Below are 24,868 nucleotides of genomic sequence, written 5' to 3' on the forward strand. Positions count from 1 at the left end.
TCCTTATCTGGTGTTCCATGCAGATAAGGTGGTTTTACGTACTAAACCTGGTTTTCTTCCGAAAGTTGTTTCTAACAAAAACATTAACCAGGAGATAGTCGTGCCTTCTTTGTGTCCGAATCCAGTTTCAAAGAAGGAACGCTTGTTGCACAATTTGGATGTTGTTCGTGCTCTAAAATTCTATTTAGATGCTACAAAGGATTTTAGACAAACATCTTCCTTGTTTGTTGTTTATTCTGGTAAAAGGAGAGGTCAAAAAGCAACTTCTACCTCTCTCTCTTTTTGGATTAAAAGCATCCTCAGATTGGCTTACGAGACTGCCGGACGGCAGCCTCCTGACAGAATCACAGCTCATTCCACTAGGGCTGTGGCTTCCACATGGGCCTTCAAGAACGAGGCTTCTGTTGATCAGATATGTAAGGCAGCGACTTGGTCTTCACTGCACACTTTTACTAAATTTTACAAGTTTGATACTTTTGCTTCTTCTGAGGCTATTTTTGGGAGAAAGGTTTTGCAAGCCGTGGTGCCTTCCATCTAGGTGACCTGATTTGCTCCCTCCCTTCATCCGTGTCCTAAAGCTTTGGTATTGGTTCCCACAAGTAAGGATGACGCCGTGGACCGGACACACCTATGTTGGAGAAAACAGAATTTATGTTTACCTGATAAATTACTTTCTCCAACGGTGTGTCCGGTCCACGGCCCGCCCTGGTTTTTTAATCAGGTCTGATAATTTATTTTCTTTAACTACAGTCACCACGGTATCATATGGTTTCTCCTATGCAAATATTCCTCCTTTACGTCGGTCGAATGACTGGGGAAGGCGGAGCCTAGGAGGGATCATGTGACCAGCTTTGCTGGGCTCTTTGCCATTTCCTGTTGGGGAAGAGAATATCCCACAAGTAAGGATGACGCCGTGGACCGGACACACCGTTGGAGAAAGTAATTTATCAGGTAAACATAAATTCTGTTTTTTCATTGGCTCCCCTTTACGTGAATTACACTGTATGTAGTACATGGTTGATTGTAATCTTTCTTTTTGATGACATCCCTTGTTTTTGCATTTACAGACTTGCCAAAATTCGTGAGAACACGGTTGCTTCGTTAAAGAACGCTGCAAGCCATGTAAGTTATTTTTATTATATTATATGTATTATATATACATTTGAGAAAATAGAATGATGTGTGTAAATATATCTAAATAGTATTTCTTTTGCATGATGTACCAAGTCCACGGATTCATCCTTGTGGGATATTATCCTTCCTAACAGGAAGTGGCAAAGAGAGCACCGCAGCAGAGCTGTCTATATAGCTCCCCCTTAACTCCACCCCCCAGTCATTCTCTTTGCCGGCTCTAAGCAGGAAGGGTAAAGTGAAAGAGGTGTTAAGCTGTTTTATTTTATCTACAATCAAGAGTTTATTTTTAAATGGTACCGGTGTTGTACTATTTACTCTCAGGCAGAACATAGATGAAGATTTCTGCCTGGAGGATTATGATCTTAGCATTTGTAACTAAGGTCCACTGCTGTTCCCACAGAAGCTGAGGAGTACAGGAAAACTTCAGTGTGAGGAACGGTTTCTTGCTATACAGCAATGAGGTATGTTCAGTCATTTTTTCTGCAGAGACTGTGTTAACTCAGAAAGGCTGACAGTATCCCCATTAGGGGAAGGGTAAGCAGTAATCCTAGTGTTATAAGAGGCTTTACTAGCTTACATAAAGGGCTAATTTTTTTTGGGGCACTGGGAGTAATGTTGTTATTCTGATGGGACATTTGCTTGAGGGTTGATTTGGCTTATTTTGTGGTTGTTATAACCCACATGGCTTTCAGACAAGGTTTGTTGGATTTGTGTAGGCCCCAGCAACATCGAGTGCGGTGGGCGGGGCCTATTTTCGCGCCTCAGTTGCGCATTTAGTTATACAGTCAAGCAGCAAGCAACTTCTCCAGAGGTCCTGATATTCTTCTGAGGGCCTAATCAAAGCTTTAACCTCATATTATTGTTCCCTAAGGGCAGGTAGGGCCACAGCAGAGCTGTGGCAAGGTGCTAATAGGGGTTTAAACCGGTTTTAGACATTTATCAATCCGTTTTTTTCATTTGGGGGTTTATTGCTTATTTACTTGGGGTGCAATCCTTCTAAAGCTTAGTGGGTACACTGTTAAAATTTCGGAAAATTTGAAGCAATTTTAACCTGTTTTGCAGTTTGTGTATGCTTTTTTTTCTCTTAGAGGCACAGTACCGTTTTTGCAAATTGTGTTTTTTTCATTAAATAGTGTTTTCCAAGCTTGCTTGCCTCATTACTAGCCTGTTAAGCATGTCTGACACTGAGGAAACTCATTGCTCAATTTGTTTAGAAGCCATTGTGGAACCCCCTCTTAGAATGTGTCCCACTTGTACTGATATGTCTATATATTGCAAACCGCATATTTTGACTTATAAGAGTTTGGCATTAGATGATTCTCAGACAGAAGGAAATCAGGTTTTGCCATCTAGTTCTCCCCAAGTGTCACAACCAGTAACGCCCGCACAAGCGACGCCAAGTACTTCTAGTGCGTCTAATTCTTTCACCTTGCAAGATATGGCTTCAGTTATGAATACTACCCTCACAGAGGTTTTATCTAAGCTGCCAGGGTTGCAAGGGAAGCGCAGTAGCTCTGGGTTAAGATCAAATGCTTTAGTAGCCATATACGATATTCCCTCACAATGTTCTGAGGTAGGGATGAGGGATTTGCTATCTAAGGGAGAGATTTCTGATTCAGGAAAGATGTTCCCTCAGACAGATTCAGATATGACGGCATTTAAATTTAAGCTAGAGCACCTCCGCTTATTGCTCAGGGAGGTTTTAGCTACTCTGGATGATTGTGACCCTATTGTAGTTCCAGAGGAATTGTGTAAAATGGACAAATATTTAGAGGTTCCTGTTTACACTGATGTTTTTCCGGTCCCTAAGAGGATTTCGGACATTGTTACTAAGGAGTGGGATAGACCAGGTATTCCGTTCGCTCCCCCTCCTGTTTTTAAGAAAATGTTTCCCATATCTGACACCATAAAAGACTCATGGCAGACGATCCCTAAGGTGGAGGGAGCTATTTCTACTCTGGCTAAGCGTACAACTATACCTATTGAAGACAGTTGTGCTTTTATTGATCCTATGGATAAAAAATTAGAGGGTCTCCTAAAGAAATTTTTTGTTCATCAAGGTTTTCTTCTTCAACCTATAGCGTGCATTGTTCCTGTAACCGCTTCAGCTGCCTTTTGGTTTGAGGCTCTAGAAGAGTCTCTTCAGATGAAGACTCCACTAAATGATATTCTGGACAGAATTAAGGCTCTTAAGTTAGCTAATTCTTTTATTACAGACGATGCTTTTCATCTTGCTAAGTTAGCAGCAAAGAATTCAGGTTTTGCCATTTTAGCGCGTAGAGCGTTATGGCTTAAATCCTGGTCAGCTGATGTGTCATCTAAATCTAATCTTTTGTCCATCCCTTTCAAAGGTAAGACACTATTCGGGGCTGCACTGAAAGAGATCATTTCAGACATTACTGGAGGGAAGGGTCATGCCCTCCCTCAAGATAAGTCAAATAAGACAAGGACCAAAGAAAATAATTTTCGTTCCTTTCGAAACTTCGAGTGGTCCCACTGCCTCTTCCTCTGCTGCAAAGCAAGAGGGGAACTTTGCTCAATCCAAGCCAACCTGGAGACCTAATCAGGCTTGGAACAAGAGTAAACAGGCCAAAAAGACTGCTGCTGCCACTAAGTCAACATGAAGGGGTAGCCCCCGATCCGGGACCAGATCTAGTAGGGGGCAGACTCTCTCTCTTTGCTCAGGCCTGGGCAAGAGACGTTCAGGATTCCTGGGCAGCAGAAATTGTAACCGAGGGATACCTTCTAGATTTCAAGGATTCTCCTCCAAGGGGGAGGATCCATCTTTCTCAATTGTCTGTAAACCCGACAAAAAGAGAGGCGTTCTTACGCTGTGTAGAAGACCTTTTTACCATGGGAGGGATCTGTCCAGTTCCAAAAGCAGAGCAGGGGCAGGGGTTCTACTCCAATCTGTTTGTGGTTCCCAAGAAAGAGGGAACTTTCAGACCAATTCTAGATCTCAAGATCCTAAATCAATTCCTAAGAGTCCCATCTTTCAAGATGGAGACCATTCGGATTATCTTGCCATTGATCAAGGAGGATCAATATATGACCACTGTGCACTTAAAAGATGCGTGTCTACACATTCCTATCCACAAAGATCATCACCAGTTCCTCAGGTTCGCCTTTCTGGAAAAGCATTATCAGTTTGTGGCTCTTCCATTCGGGTTGGCCACGGCGCCACAAATCTTCACAAAGGTGCTAGGGTCCCTTCTGGCGGTTCTAAGGCCACGGGGCATAGCAGTGGCGCCTTATCTAGACGACATTCTAATTCAAGCGTCGACTTTCCAACTAGCCAAGTCTCACACGGACTTAGTGTTGGCCTTTCTAAGATCTCACGGGTGGAAGGTGAATGTAAAAAAAGAGTTCTCTTTCCCCCCTCACAAGTGTTTCATTTCTAGGGACTCTGATAGACTCAGTGGACATGAAAATATTTTTGACGGAGGTCAGGAAATCAAAGATTTTGTCCTCCTGCCAAGCTCTTCATTCCATTTCTTGGCCGTCAGTGGCTCAGTGTATGGAGGTGATCGGTCTAATGGTAGCGGCAATGGACATAGTTCCGTTTGCTCGTTTGAGCATGCATAGTTGCAGTGGTCTGAGATGCAATCAGTGGAATGGGGATTATGCGGATTTATCTCCTCAGATAAATCTGGATCAAGAGACCAGAGACTCTCTTCTTTGGTGGTTGTCACAGGATCATCTGTCCCAGGGAATGTGTTTCCGCAGGCCAGATTGGGTTATAGTGACTACAAACGCCAGCCTTCTGGGCTGGGGTGCAGTCTGGAATTCCCTGAAAGCAAAGGGTTTGTGGACTCGGGAGGAGGCTCTCCTACCGATAAGTATTCTGGAATTAAGAGTGATATTCAATGCTCTCCAGGCATGGCCTCAGCTGGCTTCGGCCAGATTCATCAGGTTTCAGTCGGACAACATCACGACTGTGGCTTATATCAATCATCAGGGCGGAACAAAGAGTTCCTTAGCGATGATAGAAGTCTCAAGGATAATCCGATGGGCAGAGGCTCACTCTTGCCATCTGTCAGCGATCTATATACCAGGAGTAGAGAACTGCGAGGCAGATTTTCTAAGTCGTCAGACTTTTCATCCGGGGGAGTGGGAACTCCATCCGGAGGTGTTTGCTCAAGTGGTTTGGCTATCAGGCTTTTTGTCAGGCTTTAGCTACAATTAAGCCTGTGTTTAAACCTGTTGCTCCGCCATGGAGTCTAAATTTAGTTCTTAAAGTTCTTCAGGGGGTTCCGTTTGAACCCATGCATTCCATAGATATTAAGCTTTTATCTTGGAAAGTTTTGTTCCTAGTTGCTATCTCTTCAGCTCGAAGAGTTTCTGAACTATCTGCATTACAATGTGATTCGCCTTATCTTGTTTTCCATGCTGATAAGGTGGTATTGCGTACCAAGCCTGGGTTCCTACCTAAGGCTGTTACTAACAGGAATATCAATCAGGAAATTGTTGTTCCTTCTTGTAAGAAGGAATGTCTGTTGCACAACTTGGACGTGGTTCGTGCTTTGAAATTTTATTTTCAGGCAACCAAAGATTTTCGTCAAACATCTTCTTTGTTGTCTGTTCTGGAAAGCGTAGGGGTCAAAAGGCTACGGCGAATTCTCTTTCCTTTTGGCTGAAAAGCATCATCCGTTTGGCTTATGAGACTGCGGGACAGCAGCCTCCTGAAAGGATTACAGCTCATTCTACTAGAGCGGTAGCTTCCACATGGGCTTTTAAAAATGATGCTTCTGTTGAACAGATTTGTAAGGCTGCGACTTGGTCTTCGCTCCATACTTTTTCAAAATTTTACAAATTTGATACTTTTGCTTCTTCAGAGGCTATTTTTGGGAGAGAGGTTTTGCAAGCAGTGGTGACTTCCGTTTAGGTTCCTGTCTTGTCCCTCCCTTCATCCGTGTCCTAAAGCTTTGGTATTGGTATCCCACAAGTAAGGATGAATCTGTGGACTCTGTACATCATGCAAAAGAAAACAAAATTTATGCTTACCTGATAAATTTCTTTCTTTTGCGATGTACAGAGTCCATGGCCCGCCCTGTCTATTCAAGAGAGATGGTATTTTTTTTATTAAAAACTTCAGTCACCTCTGCACCTTATAGTTTCTCCTTTTTCTTCCTTGGCCTTCGGTCGAATGACTGGGGGGTGGAGTTAAGGGGGGAGCTATATAGACAGCTCTGCTGTGGTGCTCTCTTTGCCACTTCCTGTTAGGAAGGATAATATCCCACAAGTAAGGATGAATCCGTGTACTCGGTACATCGCAAAAAGAAATTTATCAGGTAAGCATAAATCTTGTTTTTAATGTTATTGTTTAGTGAAACAATCCATGTTAAATACTGTTGCCCACAAACAAATAAATATGGTGTGCAATAAAAATGCAAGGGCCATCAAGCTCTATGGTCGGAAAGTCTGGAGGGGTTTGACATACGCCACATAACATGTGCCAAAGTGGCTTAAGAAGCGTTCTGATGACTGCTGCTTCTTAAATTTTGGGTACATGCAGCCGACAGCGCTACGACCACTTGATAAATGGGGCTCAATACATAGGGCTAGATTACGAGTAGCCTGCTAACAGTTGCACGCAAGCGATAAAGGGTTTATTATGGCTCTTTGTGCCTGTTGGAAGAAGCACACGTATTACAAGTTTAATAGTAAATGTGTTCGCTCAAACTCAATTGAATTTAAAGCGCGTTTGGATAGCGCAACTTCAGATCTCTGGTTAACTGTTGCACTCGAATAAAAAGTTGCACAAAACACATCAAAAATACATTTAAAGTACAGTTACACTTATAATACAATCTAATTTTTTATTTTTTTTTTAAAGATTTTGCAATAAAAAGTTACAACGGCTCAGATATGGGAAAAAAGGCATGCAAAGGGCTTTCACATAGATACATACACACATGTCTAAATATATTTGTGGTAATCAAGCTGAAACCTGTATATATACACACACACTTATATTAGGATGGTTCAATTTCCAGAGGAATCCTAAAGGCTGCATAAGCAGTTTTCTGACTATATCATACAGTTGAATTTATAGAAGTTTATTATTTTTACATACTGTTTTTTAATTTCTAGGGAGCTGCTTTCGTTGAATTTGACGTGCACCTTTCCAAAGACCATGTTCCTGTAATATATCATGATCTCACTTGCTGCATGTCCATGAAAAAGGTTTGTAGTACTAACATTCTGGCCCTTTTTCCTATCTTCATTATAAATGTACAAAATTACAAAAACCAAATTTAATAAAAAAATTAACTATCAATCTTAGAGGTATTAACAAAGCATTTTTAATGTATGAGTAAATGAAAGTGATCAACAAGAACCCCAAGTAATAAAAAGCGGATTGATGAGTTTCCCGATTTGGAGGTGAATGGACACCAGACTTCCTCTTCCACCGCAGCCCGCTGCTCCCACATGAGCAGGGCTTGTCTGTCACCCCAAACGAACACGTTAATGAACGCTGCGTCTTAACATTGTGAAACGCAGGCTTGCATGGGTTCAAAAGCAGCTTCTGCTGCTTAGTACATTAAACCCAAAGTATTTTTGTTGAGTATAACTTTTTGGATTATATAGAAACTCTTAGAAGGAATTTGTTTCTGTTATCATCTGTATTCACTAGTTGGATGATCCAATAGTGCCCCAGATTTAGTCCTTTGGCATAGTTCTGGCCCTTTTATCTAGTACCATTTGGGTGGAAGTGTTTGGTACAACTTTTTTTATGTTTTTTTTTTCTTCTCAGTTTTACAGAAAAAAAGTTTTGTTGTGCTTTAGGTGTGGTACTTACATTTATCCAAATGAATAATGTTGCATGTGTTTACTGCACATATAAAGTAAAGTCAATATACTGAGTTTCACACATCAACCATTTAATATTTTTTCGTTTTTCTGTCTCCACCTCCTTTTTTTTTTTGCTCATTGTCTAGCAATCTAGCCATCTGTTGGTAAATCCTTTGAGTATGTGGTTTAATTTTTTTTTGTCCTGACAGATGCTTCCGAAATACTGTTTATTATTTGAAGTTGTTCTGTTATCTTAAAGTGAGAATTAAAATAAGTCGGAGCTTTCAATTTTAAACAACTTTGTTATCAAATTGCTATGTGTTCTTGGTATCCTTAGTTGAAGAGTAGGTTCAGCAGCAGCTATTTAGTACTATGAGCTAACTGAGCAGATCAGGTGAACCAATGACAAGAGGCTTCTATGTGCAGCCATCAATCACCACTACCGCCCAACCCCGCATTGCTGCTCCTGAACTTACCTAGGCATGCTCTTCAACAAAGGATACCAAGAGAACAAAACAAATTTGATTATCACACTAAATTTAAGTTGTTTAGAATTTTATGCTCTGTCTGAATCAAAAAAGTTTAAGGTTGACTTTACTATTCCATTAATGGCTTGAGTATAGACACTACCTTTTTACATTATAGCTGCAAAGATTTACCAGTTCTGTGTTCTTTGATTTAAAAAAACAAACAAAGATCAGACTCATACCGTCGGATGAGTAGGTAGTATTCTACTGGTCCATTACATAGTCTCATAAGAGTGGGTAAGAAATAGTTTGTAATAAGACAAATCAGGCTCTTTGTGTTCTTTTTGATATAGACGGCTCTTTTTATGCGCAAGGCTTTCTTTTCTTTCATGTAATTAGCAAGAGTCCATGAGCTAGTGACGTATGGGATATACATTCCTACCAGGAGGGGCAAAGTTTCCCAAACCTCAAAATGCCTATAAATACACCCCTCACCACACCCACAATTCAGTTTTACAAACTTTGCCTCCGATGGAGGTGGTGAAGTAAGTTTGTGCTAGATTCTACGTTGATATGCGCTCCGCAGCAAGTTGGAGCCCGGTTTTCCTCTCAGCGTGCAGTGAATGTCAGAGGGATGTGAGGAGTATTGCCTATTTGAATGCAGTGATCTCCTTCTAAGGGGTCTATTTCATAGGTTCTCTGTTATCGGTCGTAGAGATTCATCTCTTACCTCCCTTTTCAGATCGACGATATACTCTTATATATACCATTACCTCTGCTGATTCTCGTTTCAGTACTGGTTTGGCTATCTACTATATGTAGATGAGTGTCCTGGGGTAAGTAAGTCTTATTTCTTCTGTTAAGTGTGATCAGTCCACGGGTCATCATTACTTCTGGGATATTACTCCTCCCCAACAGGAAGTGCAAGAGGATTCACCCAGCAGAGCTGCATATAGCTCCTCCCCTCTACGTCACTCCCAGTCATTCTCTTGCACCCAACGACTAGATAGGATGTGTGAGAGGACTATGGTGATTATACTTAGTTTTATATCTTCAATCAAAATTTTGTTATTTTAAAATAGCACCGGAGTGTGTTATTACCTCTCTGGCAGAGTTTGAAGAAGAATCTACCAGAGTTTTGCTATGATTTTAGCCGGAGTAGTTAAGATCATATTGCTGTTCTCGGCCATCTGAGGAGTGAGGTAAACTTCAGATCAGGGGACAGCGGGCAGATGAATCTGCATAGAGGTATGTAGCAGTTTTTATTTTCTGACAATGGAATTGATGAGAAAATCCTGCCATACCGATATAATGTCATGTATGTATACTTTACACTTCAGTATTCTGGGGAATGGTACTTCACTAGAATTACACTGTAAGAAATACATAAAGCTGTTTAATAACTAGAGATTATGTTTAACGTTTTTGCTGGAATGTAAAATCGTTTTCATTTGCTGAGGTACTGTGTGAATAAATGTTTGGGCACTATTTTTCCACTTGGCAGTTGCTTAATCTGTTTTTCTGACAGTTTCTGTTCTCCCTCACTGCTGTGTGTGAGGGGGAGGGGCCGCTTTTTGGCGCTTTTACTATGCATCAAATATTTCAGTCAGCAACTCATTGTATTCCCTGCATGATCCGGTTCATCTCTACAGAGCTCAGGGGTCTTCAAAACTTATTTTGAGGGAGGTAATTTCTCTCAGCAGAGCTGTGAGAATTATAGTTTGACTGAGATAAAAAACGTTTATTCTGTAATTTGTTTCCTGCTTTCAGAATTTGTTATCTTTGCTAATGGGATTAAACCTTTGCTAAAGTTGTGTTGTTTACAAGGATTGAGGCTATAACTGTTTCAATTTATTAATTTTCAACTGTCATAGATCTTCTGTGCTTCTTAAAGGCACAGTACGTTTTAATATTATTCTAATTGAATTGTATTTCCAAGTTGCAAGTTTATTTGCTAGTGTGTTAAACATGTCTGATTCAGAGGATGATACCTGTGTCATTTGTTGCAATGCCAAAGTGGAGCCCAATAGAAATTTATGTACTAACTGTATTGATGCTACTTTAAATAAAAGTCAATCTGTACAAATTGAACAAATTTCACCAAACAACGAGGGGAGAGTTATGCCGACTAACTCGCCTCACGTGTCAGTACCTACATCTCCCGCTCAGAGGGAGGTGCGTGATATTGTAGCGCCGAGTACATCTGGGCGGCCATTACAAATCACATTACAGGATATGGCTACTGTTATGACTGAGGTTTTTGGCTAAATTACCAGAACTAAGAGGTAAGCGTGATCACTCTGGTGTGAGAACAGAGTGCGCTGATAATATTAGGGCCATGTCAGACACTGCGTCACAGGTGGCAGAACATGAGGACGGAGAACTTCATTCTGTGGGTGACGGTTCTGATCCAAACAGACTGGATTCAGATATTTCAAATTTTAAATTTAAACTGGAAAACCTCCGTGTATTACTAGGGGAGGTGTTAGCGGCTCTGAATGATTGTAACACAGTTGCAATACCAGAGAAAATGTGTAGGTTGGATAAATATTTTGCGGTACCGACGAGTACTGAGGTTTTTCCTATACCTAAGAGACTTACTGAAATTGTTACTAAGGAGTGGGATAGACCCGGTGTGCCGTTCTCACCCCCTCCGATATTTAGAAAAATGTTTCCAATAGACGCCACCACAAGGGACTTATGGCAAACGGTCCCTAAGGTGGAGGGAGCAGTTTCTACCTTAGCTAAGCGTACCACTATCCCGGTGGAGGATAGCTGTGCTTTTTCAGATCCAATGGATAAAAAGTTAGAGGGTTACCTTAAGAAAATGTTTGTTCAACAAGGTTTTATATTGCAACCCCTTGCATGCATTGCGCCGATCACGGCTGCAGCGGCATTCTGGATTGAGTCTCTGGAAGAGAACATTGGTTCAGCTACTCTGGACGACATTACGGACAGGCTTAGAGTCCTTAAACTATCTAATTCATTCATTTCGGAGGCCGTAGTACATCTTACTAAACTTACGGCGAAGAATTCAGGATTCGCCATTCAGGCACGCAGGGCGCTGTGGCTAAAATCCTGGTCAGCTGATGTTACTTCTAAGTCTAAATTGCTTAATATACCTTTCAAAGGGCAGACCTTATTCGGGCCCGGGTTGAAAGAGATTATCGCTGACATTACAGGAGGTAAAGGCCATGCCCTGCCTCAGGACAAAGCCAAAGCCAAGACTAGACAGTCTAATTTTCGTTCCTTTCGTAATTTCAAAGCAGGAGCAGCATCAACTTCCTCTGCACCAAAACAGGAAGGAGCTGTTGCTCGCTACAGACAAGGCTGGAAACCTAACCAGTCCTGGAACAAGGGCAAGCAGACTAGGAAACCTGCTGCTGCCCCTAAAACAGCATGAATTGAGGGCCCCCGATCCGGGATCGGATCTAGTGGGGGGCAGACTTTCTCTCTTCGCCCAGGCTTGGGCAAGAGATGTTCAGGATCCCTGGGCGCTAGAGATAATATCTCAGGGATACCTTCTGGACTTCAAATACTCTCCTCCAAGAGAGAGATTTCATCTGTCAAGATTGTCAACAATCCAGACAAAGAAAGAGGCGTTTCTACGCTGCGTACAAGAGCTCTTGTTAATGGGAGTAATCCATCCAGTTCCACGATCGGAACAAGGACAGGGGTTTTACTCAAATCTGTTTGTGGTTCCCAAAAAAGAGGGAACTTTCAGACCAATCCTGGACTTAAAGATCCTAAACAAATTCCTAAGAGTTCCATCGTTCAAGATGGAGACTATTCGGACAATTTTACCTATGATCCAAGAGGGTCAATACATGACCACTGTAGATTTAAAAGATGCTTACCTTCACATACCGATTCACAAAGATCATTATCGGTACCTAAGGTTTGCCTTCCTAGACAGGCATTACCAGTTTGTGGCTCTTCCATTCGGATTGGCTGCAGCTCCAAGAATCTTCACAAAGGTTCTGGGTGCTCTTCTGGCGGTACTAAGACCGCGGGGAATCTCGGTAGCTCCATACCTAGACGACATTCTGATACAAGCTTCAAGCTTTCAAACTGCCAAGTCTCATACAGAGTTAGTGCTGGCATTTCTAAGGTCACATGGATGGAAGGTGAACGAAAAGAAAAGTTCACTCGTTCCACTCACAAGAGTTCCCTTCCTGGGGACTCTTATAGATTCTGTAGAAATGAAGATTTACCTGACAGAGGACAGGCTAACAAGACTTCAAAGTGCTTGCCGCACCCTTCATTCCATTCAACACCCGTCAGTGGCTCAATGCATGGAGGTAATCGGCTTAATGGTAGCGGCAATGGACATAGTACCCTTTGCACGCTTACACCTCAGACCACTGCAACTGTGCATGCTAAGTCAGTGGAATGGGGATTACTCAGACTTATCCCCTTCTCTGAATCTGGATCAAGAGACCAGAAATTCTCTTCTATGGTGGCTTTCTCGGCCACATCTGTCCAGGGGGATGCCATTCAGCAGACCAGACTGGACAATTGTAACAACAGACGCCAGCCTTCTAGGTTGGGGTGCCGTCTGGAATTCTCTGAAGGCTCAGGGACAATGGAGTCAGGAGGAGAGTCTCCTGCCAATAAACATTCTGGAATTGAGAGCAGTTCTCAATGCCCTCCTGGCTTGGCCCCAGTTGACAACTCGGGGGTTCATCAGGTTTCAGTCGGACAACATCACGACTGTAGCTTACATCAACCATCAGGGAGGGACAAGAAGCTCCCTAGCTATGATGGAAGTATCAAAGATAATTTGCTGGGCAGAGTCTCACTCTTGCCACCTGTCAGCAATCCACATCCCGGGAGTGGAGAACTGGGAGGCGGATTTCTTAAGTCGTCAGACTTTTCATCCGGGGGAGTGGGAACTTCATCCGGAGGTCTTTGCCCAAATACTTCGACGTTGGGGCAAACCAGAGATAGATCTCATGGCGTCTCGACAGAACGCCAAGCTTCCTCGTTACGGGTCCAGATCCAGGGATCCAGGAGCAGTCCTGATAGATGCTCTGACAGCACCTTGGGACTTCAGGATGGCTTACGTGTTTCCACCCTTCCCGTTGCTTCCTCGATTGATTGCCAGAATCAAACAAGAGAGAGCATCAGTGATTCTAATAGCACCTGCGTGGCCACGCAGGACTTGGTATGCAGACCTGGTGGACATGTCATCCTGTCCACCTTGGTCTCTACCTCTGAAACAGGACCTTCTGATACAGGGTCCCTTCAAACATCAAAATCTAACTTCTCTGAAGCTGACTGCTTGGAAATTGAACGCTTGATTTTATCAAGACGTGGATTTTCTGAGTCAGTTATTGATACCTTAATACAGGCTAGGAAACCTGTTACCAGAAAGATTTACCATAAGATATGGCGTAAATACCTATATTGGTGTGAATCCAAAGGTTACTCTTGGAGTAAGGTTAGGATTCCTAGGATATTGTCTTTTCTACAAGAAGGTTTAGAAAAGGGTTTATCTGCTAGTTCATTAAAGGGACAGATCTCAGCTCTGTCCATTCTGTTACACAAACGTCTGTCAGAAGTTCCTGACGTCCAGGCTTTTTGTCAGGCTTTGGCCAGAATTAAGCCTGTGTTTAAAACTGTTGCTCCACCATGGAGTTTAAACCTTGTTCTTAATGTTTTACAGGGCGTTCCGTTTGAACCCCTTCATTCCATTGATATAAAGTTGTTATCTTGGAAAGTTCTATTTTTAATGGCTATTTCCTCGGCTCGAAGAGTCTCTGAATTATCAGCCTTACATTGTGATTCTCCTTATTTGATTTTTCATTCGGATAAGGTAGTCCTGCGTACTAAACCTGGGTTCTTACCTAAGGTAGTTACTAACAGGAATATCAATCAAGAGATTGTTGTTCCTTCTTTATGCCCAAATCCTTCTTCAAAGAAGGAACGTCTACTGCACAACCTGGATGTAGTCCGTGCTCTAAAATTTTACTTACAGGCAACTAAGGAATTTCGACAAACGTCTTCTCTGTTTGTCATTTACTCTGGGCAGAGGAGAGGTCAAAAAGCTTCCGCTACCTCTCTTTCTTTTTGGCTTCGTAGCATAATTCGTTTAGCTTATGAGACTGCTGGACAGCAGCCTCCTGAAAGAATTACAGCTCATTCTACTAGAGCTGTGGCTTCCACTTGGGCCTTCAAGAATGAGGCCTCTGTTGAACAGATTTGCAAGGCTGCAACTTGGTCTTCGCTTCATACTTTTTCCAAATTTTACAAATTTGACACTTTTGCTTCATCGGAGGCTATTTTTGGGAGAAAGGTTCTTCAGGCAGTGGTTCCTTCTGTATAAAGAGCCTGCCTATCCCTCCCGTCATCCGTGTACTTTTGCTTTGGTATTGGTATCCCAGAAGTAATGATGACCCGTGGACTGATCACACTTAACAGAAGAAAACATAATTTATGCTTACCTGATAAATTCCTTTCTTCTGTAGTGTGATCAGTCCACGGCCCGCCCTGTTTTTAAGGCAGGTAAATATTTTTTAATTTATACTCCAGTCACCACTTCACCCTTGGCTTTTCCTTTCTCGTTGGTCCTTGGTCGAATGACTGGGAGTGACGTAGAGGGGAGGAGCTATATGCAGCTCTGCTGGGTGAATCCTCTTGCACTTCCTGTTGGGGAGGAGTAATATCCCAGAAGTAATGATGACCCGTGGACTGATCACACTACAGAAGAAAGGAATTTATCAGGTAAGCATAAATTATGTTTTTTTGTGACACTCCTAGCTATGGTTGGGCACTTTGTTTATAAAGTTCTAAATATATGTATTCAAACATTTATTTGCCTTGACTCAGAATGTTCAACTTTCCTTATTTTTCAGACAGTCAGTTTCATATTTGGGATAATGCATTTTAATTTAATACATTTTTCTTACCTTAAAATTTGACTTTTTCCCTGTGGGCTGTTAGGCTCGCGGGGGCTGAAAATGCTTCATTTTATTGCGTCATTCTTGGCGCGGACTTTTTTGGCGCAAAAATTCTATTTCCGTTTCCGGCGTCATACGTGTCGCCGGAAGTTGCGTCACTTTTTGACGTTATTTTGCGCCAAAAATGTCGGCGTTCCGGATGTGGCGTCATTTTTGGCGCCAAAAAGCATTTAGACGCCAAATAATGTGGGCGTCTTATTTGGCGCGAAAAAATATGGGCGTCACTCTTGTCTCCACATTATTTAAGTCTCATTTTTTATTGCTTCTGGTTGCTAGAAGCTTGTTCTTTGGCATTTTTTCCCATTCCTGAAACTGTCATTTAAGGAATTTGATAAATTTTGCTTTATATATATGTTGTTTTTTCTCTTACATATTGCAAGATGTCTCACGTTGCATCTGAGTCAGAAGATACTACAGGAAAATCGCTGTCAAGTGCTGAATCTACCAAAGCTAAGTGTATCTGCTGTAAACTTTTGGTAGCTATTCCTCCAGCTGTTGTTTGTATTGATTGTCATGACAAACTTGTTAAAGCAGATAATATTTCCTTTAGTAAAGTACCATTGCCTGTTGCAGTTCCTTCAACATCTAAGGTGCAGAATGTTCCTGATAATATAAGAGATTTTGTTTCTGAATCCATAAAGAAGGCTATGTCTGTTATTTCTCCTTCTAGTAAACATAAAAAATCTTTTAAAACTTCTCTCCCTACAGATGAATTTTTAACTGAACATCATCATTCTGATTCTGATGAATCCTCTGGTTCAGAGGATTCTGTCTCAGAGGTTGATGCTGATAAATCTTCATATTTATTTAAAATGGAATTTATTCGTTCTTTGCTTAAAGAAGTCCTAATTGCTTTGGAAATAGAGGATTCTGGTCCTCTTGATACTAAATCTAAACGTTTAAATAAGGTTTTTAAAACTCCTGTAGTTATTCCAGAAGTTTTTCCTGTCCCTGATGCTATTTCTGCAGTAATTTCCAAAGAATGGGATAATTTGGGTAATTCATTTACTCCTTCTAAACGTTTTAAGCAATTATATCCTGTGCCGCCTGACAGATTAGAATTTTGGGACAAGATCCCTAAAGTTGATGGGGCTATTTCTACCCTTGCTAAACGTACTACTATTCCTACGTCAGATGGTACTTCGTTTAAGGATCCTCTAGATAGGAAAATGGAGTCCTTTCTAAGAAAAGCTTATCTGTGTTCAGGTAATCTTCTTAGACCTGCTATATCTTTGGCTGATGTTGCTGCAGCTTCAACTTTTTGGTTGGAAACTTTAGCGCAACAAGTAACACATCGTGATTCTCATGATATTATTATTCTTCTTCAACATGCTAATAATTTTATCTGTGATGCCATTTTTGATATTATCAGAGTTGATATCAGGTTTATGTCTCTAGCTATTTTAGCTAGAAGAGCTTTATGGCTTAAAACTTGGAATGCTGATATGGCTTCTAAATCAACTTTACTTTCCATTTCTTTCCAGGGTAACAAATTATTTGGTTCTCAGTTGGATTCCATTATTTCAACTGTTACTGGTGGGAAAGGAACTTTTTTACCACAGGATAAAAAATCTAAAGGTAAAAACAGGGCTAATAATCGTTTTCGTTCCTTTCGTTTCAACAAAGAACAAAAGCCTGATCCTTCATCCTCAGGAGCAGTTTCAGTTTGGAGACCATCTCCAGTCTGGAATAAATCCAAGCCAGCTAGAAAGGCAAAGCCTGCTTCTAAGTCCACATGAAGGTGCGGCCCTCATTCCAGCTCAGCTGGTAGGGGGCAGGTTACGTTTTTTCAAGGAAATTTGGATCAATTCTGTTCACAATCTTTGGATTCAGAGCATTGTTTCAGAAGGGTACAGAATTTGTTTCAAGTTGAGACCTCCTGCAAAGAGATTTTTTCTTTCCCGTGTCCCAGTAAATCCAGTAAAAGCTCAAGCATTTCTGAAATGTGTTTCAGATCTAGAGTTGACTGGAGTAATTATGCCAGTTCCAGTTCCGGAACAGGGGATGGGGTTTTATTCAAATCTCTTCATTGTACCAAAGAAGGAGAATTCCTTCAGACCAGTTCTGGATCTAAAAATATTGAATCGTTATGTAAGGATACCAACGTTCAAGATGGTAACTGTAAGGACTATCTTACCTTTTGTTCAGCAAGGGAATTATATGTCCACAATAGATTTACAGGATGCATATCTGCATATTCCGATTCATCCAGATCACTATCAGTTTCTGAGATTCTCTTTCCTAGACAAGCATTACCAGTTTGTGGCTCTGCCGTTTGGCCTAGCTACAGCTCCAAGAATTTTTACAAAGGTTCTCGGTGCCCTGCTGTCTGTAATCAGAGAACAGGGTATTGTGGTATTTCCTTATTTGGACGATATCTTGGTACTTGCTCAGTCTTTACATTTAGCAGAATCTCATACGATTCGACTTGTGTTGTTTCTTCAAGATCATGGTTGGAGGATCAATTTACCAAAAAGTTCTTTGATTCCTCAGACAAAGGTAACCTTTCTGGGTTTCCAGATGGATTCAGTGTCCATGACTCTGTCTTTAACAGACAAGAGACGTTTGAAATTGATTACAGCTTGTCGAAACCTTCAGTCACAATCATTCCCTTCGGTAGCCTTATGCATGGAAATTCTAGGTCTTATGACTGCTGCATCGGACGCGATCCCCTTTGCTCGTTTTCACATGCGACCTCTTCAGCTCTGTATGCTGAAGCAATGGTGCAAGGATTACACGAAGATATCTCAATTAATATCTTTAAAACCGATTGTTCGACACTCTCTAACATGGTGGACAGATCACCATCGTTTAATTCAGGGGGCTTCTTTTGTGCTTCCGACCTGGACTGTAATTTCAACAGATGCAAGTCTCACAGGTTGGGGAGCTGTGTGGGGATCTCTGACGGCACAAGGAGTTTGGGAATCTCAGGAGGTGAGATTACCGATCAATATTTTGGAACTCCGTGCAATTTTCAGAGCTCTTCAGTTTTGGCCTCTTCTGAAGAGAGAATCGTTCATTTGTTTTCAGACAGACAATGTCACAACTGTGGCATACATCAATCATCAAGGAGGGACTCACAGTCCTCTGGCTATGAAAGAAGTATCTCGAATTTTGGTTTGGGCAGAATCCAGCTCCTGTCTAATCTCTGCGGTTCATATTCCAGGTGTAGACAATTGGGAAGCGGATTATCTCAGTCGCCAAACGTTGCATCCGGGCGAATGGTCTCTTCACCCAGAGGTATTTCTTCAGATTGTTCAAATGTGGGAACTTCCAGAAATAGATCTGATGGCGTCCCATCTAAACAAGAAACTTCCCAGGTATCTGTCCGGATCCCGGGATCCTCAGGCGGAGGCAGTGGATGCATTATCACTTCCTTGGAAGTATCATCCTGCCTATATCTTTCCGCCTCTAGTTCTTCTTCCAAGACTAATCTCCAAGATTCTGAAGGAATGCTCGTTTGTTCTGCTGGTAGCTCCGGCATGGCCTCACAGGTTTTGGTATGCAGATCTTGTCCGGATGGCCTCTTGCCAACCGTGGACTCTTCCGTTAAGACCAGACCTTCTGTCACAAGGTCCTTTTTTCCATCAGGATCTGAAATCCTTAAATTTAAAGGTATGGAGATTGAACGCTTGATTCTTGGTCAAAGAGGTTTCTCTGACTCTGTGATTAATACTATGTTACAGGCTCGTAAATCTGTATCTCGAGAGATATATTATAGAGTCTGGAAGACTTATATTTCTTGGTGTCTTTCTCATCATTTTTCCTGGCATTCTTTTAGAATACCGAGAATTTTACAGTTCCTTCAGGATGGTTTAGATAAGGGTTTGTCCGCAAGTTCTTTGAAAGGACAAATCTCTGCTCTTTCTGTTCTTTTTCACAGAAAGATTGCTATTCTTCCTGATATTCATTGTTTTGTACAAGCTTTGGTTCGTATTAAACCTGTCATTAAGTCAATTTCTCCTCCTTGGAGTTTGAATTTGGTTCTGGGAGCTCTTCAAGCTCCTCCGTTTGAACCTATGCATTCATTGGACATTAAATTACTTTCTTGGAAAGTTTTGTTCCTTTTGGCCATCTCTTCTGCCAGAAGAGTTTCTGAATTATCTGCTCTTTCTTGTGAGTCTCCTTTTCTGATTTTTCATCAGGATAAGGCGGTGTTGCGAACTTCTTTTGAATTTTTACCTAAAGTTGTGAATTCCAACAACATTAGTAGAGAAATTGTGGTTCCTTCATTATGTCCTAATCCTAAGAATTCTAAGGAGAAATCGTTGCATTCTTTAGATGTTGTTAGAGCTTTGAAATATTATGTTGAAGCTACGAAATCTTTTCGTAAGACTTCTAGTCTATTTGTTATCTTTTCCGGTTCTAGAAAAGGCCAGAAAGCTTCTGCCATTTCTTTGGCATCTTGGTTGAAATCTTTAATTCATCTTGCCTATGTTGAGTCGGGTAAAACTCCGCCTCAGAGAATTACAGCTCATTCTACTAGGTCAGTTTCTACTTCCTGGGCGTTTAGGAATGAAGCTTCGGTTGACCAGATCTGCAAAGCAGCTACTTGGTCCTCTTTGCATACTTTTACTAAATTCTACCATTTTGATGTATTTTCTTCTTCTGAAGCAGTTTTTGGTAGAAAAGTACTTCAGGCAGCGGTTTCAGTTTGAATCTTCTGCTTATGTTTTTCGTTAAACTTTATTTTGGGTGTGGATTATTTTCAGCAGGAATTGGCTGTCTTTATTTTATCCCTCCCTCTCTAGTGACTCTTGTGTGGAAAGATCCACTTCTTGGGTAGTCATTATCCCATACGTCACTAGCTCATGGACTCTTGCTAATTACATGAAAGAAAACATAATTTATGTAAGAACTTACCTGATAAATTCATTTCTTTCATATTAGCAAGAGTCCATGAGGCCCGCCCTTTTTTTGTGGTGGTTATGATTTTGTATAAAGCACAACTATTCCAATTCCTTATTTTATATGCTTTCGCACTTTTTTATCACCCCACTTCTTGGCTATTCGTTAAACTGAATTGTGGGTGTGGTGAGGGGTGTATTTATAGGCATTTTGAGGTTTGGGAAACTTTGCCCCTCCTGGTAGGAATGTATATCCCATACGTCACTAGCTCATGGACTCTTGCTAATATGAAAGAAATGAATTTATCAGGTAAGTTCTTACATAAATTATGTTTTCTCATTATGCAATACTAGTTCTAACTTGACTATGTTTGAGCTGATGATATTAGCAGCATATACTTGAAAGGAGACATCCAAATGTTTTTGAAAGTACTAAGGAGGCTTATTATAGGCCCGTTATTTCAGAATATGTCACTGTTCAGCATATTTATTCTGAAAACACAAGGGCTGAAATGTCTTAATTCTATTAACTTGTTACAGTGATAAGTTAAACAAAACAGTTGTTTGTATATTGCACATAACTGACTATAATGACCTGTTTCTCCTCTCTTTTAGAAGGGTAATTCTGACCACCTGGAACTGTTTGAGATACCTGTAAGGGAACTTACCTATGACCAACTGCAGCTGTTAAAAGTAATTACATTTTTTGTTCATGTTTGGTGTTTACTGTGCAATATATCAGATGTGTTTAGAGTTCATGTAGCTGTAATTATGCCATTTCATATACAAAAATAATGCAAAAGGAACAATTAGCCTGTATTAAAAATTTTAATTTTTTATTGCAAAAATTATCAATAAATTTGTTTTAAATTATGGGATTATTTTGCGCTTTGGATAGCTAGAAAATATTACTCTGCCCCCACCAGGCTACTTCAAAAAAATGCCACCGGCTTGCAAACTTTTCTGTGGAGATCACTGATGTATAATGTAGCAAGCTTAGGTATCTAAAATTTGCAGTATGCACTACAATTTCTAGCAAGAATTGGGGGAAAAACACAATTTTCACAGGTTTAAATTATAGGAAAATTAAAAAGAATGAGCAAATACCCCTATTGTCAGAAAATGAATATTTTACTATTTCTGCCTCTGTTTATCCATTTTCCTGTAGCAACTGTATACCTTTAAGCTTACGTGACAGTTGAGGGATCATCTAAGTCTATGCACTTTGCTAGAGGTAGCTCTTAACGGCTCAGTAGTTAAAAGTTCTAATTCAGTCTAAGGGTTCATGTTCCAGCATAATCACTAGTATTTAATGTACACGGTCTGTTGGGCATTAATTTTATTTAAAGGGCCATGAAAGTAAAACTTCCATGATTCAGACAATGCATGGAATGCAGTGCAAAAAAAAACATTGAAATATATTACAATTATTACAGTTATTACATTTTCTTAGTATCCTAGGTATGCTCAGGAGGATGCACATCTTGACCACTATATGGGAGCAGTATTTGCAACAAGTATAACATTGATGGTTTTGAAACATTTCTAACACACACACAGGGCTCAATTTATCATCCAGGGGCGTACATATTCAACCCTGTCTGCTGGCTTCTCCTCTGCATTTACCATTGTGCTTGTGTGTAACCTTGCCCCCTGCCCACGCACAGCCAATAACACACGAGCATGAGCCGTCAGTCTCCCCGGTCGGAAGAGACAGAGGAGATTGAAATTCTTAACCTAAGAGGGGGAGAACAGGGTAGAGAAGCAGCGGTCTGAAGACCATTGCTTGATAAATCCTGACTGCAGATTCTCTTGTGCGCATCTGCAGTCGAAGTTTAGAGAAGGGCTTGATAAATCGAGCCCCTAGTGCTCAACAATTTTAAAGGAACAGTCTACACTAAAATTGTTATTGCTTAAAAAGATAGATAATGCCTTTACTACCCATTCCCCAGCTTTGCACAACCAAGATTGTTATATTAATATACTTTATTACGTTTAAACCTCTAAATTTCTGCCTGTTTGTAAGCCACTAAAGACAGCCTCTTATCACATGCTTTTTTTATTAGCTTTTCACAGTAGACTGCTAGTTTATGTGGGTCATATAGATAACGTGTTCACATCCAGGGAGTTATTTAAGATTGAGCACAACACAGTACTAAATGCAAGTCACTAGATAATAAATAAAAAGTCATGTGATCAGGGGGCTGTCAGAAGATTCTTAAATGGTAATCACAGAGTTAAAATGTATATTATTATAACCGTGTTGGTTATGCAAAACTGGGGAATAGATAATAAAGGATCTATTGTAGACTGTCCCTATAAGTGCATTCTACAAGAAGGAGCAAGCCAGAACAGATTTTTTTTTTAAAAAAAGGACACAAAAATTAAAACCAGACCTGAACATATGTATATGGTGCAGAACAAAAATGCTCCTACAATTTTAGTGATCTAATTCCCAGGTAACCAATATGAATTACCTTGTTAAGCAATAGCCATAAGTTTACCGGATAATTCTTGTAATTTAATGCATGTATGATGACTTTCCATTAAATAAGAGTATAAAACCTATGCAAGTACATTTGTTGTGTTTAAGACCCTGTGATTGACTATCTCACTTTTGCTTTACTATAAAAACAGAGCAACAGTGTTTTTTATTTTAATTATTTGTATACCAATTTAAATGTATTTTTTGCGTATTTAATAAAGTGTATCATTTTGTAATCCTGTAATTTTTCTTTTTTTTTTTAAGCTTGCACACGTTACTGCACTAACGCTAAAAGATCATTATGGTATGTAATTGTCTAATGAGCCTTGTATGCTTTTGTTCTCTTAGTGTGAATTATGTTGTATGATTCTACAGTTTGTTCCTATTTTGTTTGAATTCCCATGCATGTTGAACCTATTATTGTTTTTTTAACTCCACTTTGAATGCAGCATGTTTAATAAAATATTTTTTTGCTTATAAAAATGTATTTGTAACATACATTTACAACACATGAAAATACTTTTACCATTTTTTTCAATAGGTTTTAAAGTCTCTGAAAAATGTTTGTGTAACATTTTATAAACAAATAAAATATATGTTCTCACTAATAAATTACTTTTTTTGTCCTGATCTGATTGTAAAGTAAAAATAGATTTCTGGAAAAAACAAGTTTGCATGTGTAGACAAATTATGAATTCTCTTTCCAGTGAAGTAAATTCTTTATTATGCTCAAGAGACTGCTGGGCTTAATCATAATAAGGGACTCTTTGCTCACATACTAAGAGGGATAGAGCTTTTTTTCAGTGTGTGTGTGTGTGTGTGTGTGTGTGTGTGTGCAATACTAGAACCTTCATTCGGTGTTGGTTGCTTCTCTTGATAAGATGATGATTACCTGTTTCAGGATTAGACTATATTTTGGCAGTAATTAACTACATTAAGTATGTGAACAGAAAACTGTACACCTTAAAGGAATAGTCTAATCAAAATTAAAATTTCATAATTCAGATAGATCCTGCAATTTAAAGAATCTTTCTAATTTACTCCTATTACCAATTTTTCTTAGTTATCTTGGTATCTTTATTTGAATATAAGCTTAGGAACCGGCCCATTTTTGGTTCAGCAAATGGGTAGAGCTTGATTGGTGGCTACATTTTGACACCAATCAGAAAGTACTAGCCAGGTGCTGAACCAACAATGGGCCGGCTCCTATGCTTACATTCTTGCTTTTTCAAATAAAGATACCAAGAGAACGAATAAAAATTGATAATAGGAGTACATTTGAAAGTTGCTTAAAATTGCATGCGCTATCTGAATCATGAAAGTTTAATTTTGACTACACTATTCCTTTAAGTGATACCATCCTATTTAAAAAAATATTTCCTCATATTCTGTGTTTCTTATTTATTTTTCTATTTTTATTTTCCTAACATATATACACTACTAGAGCCAAGTAATAAAATAAATTCCACTTGTGTGTCTTTTGTATTTCAGACTCTAACGATGAAGAGTCTTCCATTTCAGACAACCAACCATTTCCCTCCCTTCAAATGGTAAGTTGAAATGTTTAACAGAATTTATAGTACTGGTATCCATATTGATGCTGTGGAAGAGCACATTTTAAACGATTCCATGTTAGAAAACCTACAAAACACTTTTGTTCTAGATTTTATAGAACTTGCTGATAAGTAACAATGCTGGGTTTTTTGTTTCTCCATTTTTATCATTTGCAAAACGAATATATATGATATATAAATGTGACACCCCTTGACTGCAAATAAGCCTAACTGTGACCGCTAACAATAAAAGTTAATCCTAACCACCTCTCCACATACTGCAGTTTAACCCAAACTGTGACCACCCCAGTTTAGGATAACCCTAACCACAACTTTATTAACCCCCTAAAATGAATCACTTTAAAGTTAACTCGTAAGCATGGAAAAGAGCAGATAGTGTAACTGTATGCTAAGCCAATGAATTGGTTTAGAACTTTTTTTTTCTATTCATTAAATGCTGTTAATTTTCCTATATATGTAGGTAATAAGAAATCTTTTTCTTACTAGGCGCTGGAATCTGTTCCTGAGGAAGTTGGGTTTAACATTGAAATAAAATGGATTTGCCAAGAAAAGGTACACTTGTCGTTGTGTATGCTGTTAATGCTTTTGTGTTTCGTAGTATATT

At 40.0% G+C, this 24,868-nt stretch overlaps 1 protein-coding gene across 1 annotated transcript in view; it reads left to right on the forward strand.

Annotated features, from left to right (window-relative positions):
• The window catches only part of GPCPD1 (glycerophosphocholine phosphodiesterase 1), a 308,210-nt gene that overhangs the window by 183,315 nt on the left and 100,027 nt on the right, over window positions 1-24,868 (forward strand). The window contains 6 exon segments of the mRNA XM_053712184.1: window positions 1,068-1,122; window positions 7,228-7,320; window positions 20,821-20,898; window positions 22,955-22,994; window positions 24,182-24,240; window positions 24,751-24,816. Of these exon segments, the coding sequence (XP_053568159.1) occupies window positions 1,068-1,122; window positions 7,228-7,320; window positions 20,821-20,898; window positions 22,955-22,994; window positions 24,182-24,240; window positions 24,751-24,816 (391 nt within the window).

This window comes from Bombina bombina, chromosome 4 (genome assembly GCF_027579735.1).
Source record: "Bombina bombina isolate aBomBom1 chromosome 4, aBomBom1.pri, whole genome shotgun sequence".
In the NCBI taxonomy this organism is placed as follows: domain Eukaryota; kingdom Metazoa; phylum Chordata; class Amphibia; order Anura; family Bombinatoridae; genus Bombina; species Bombina bombina.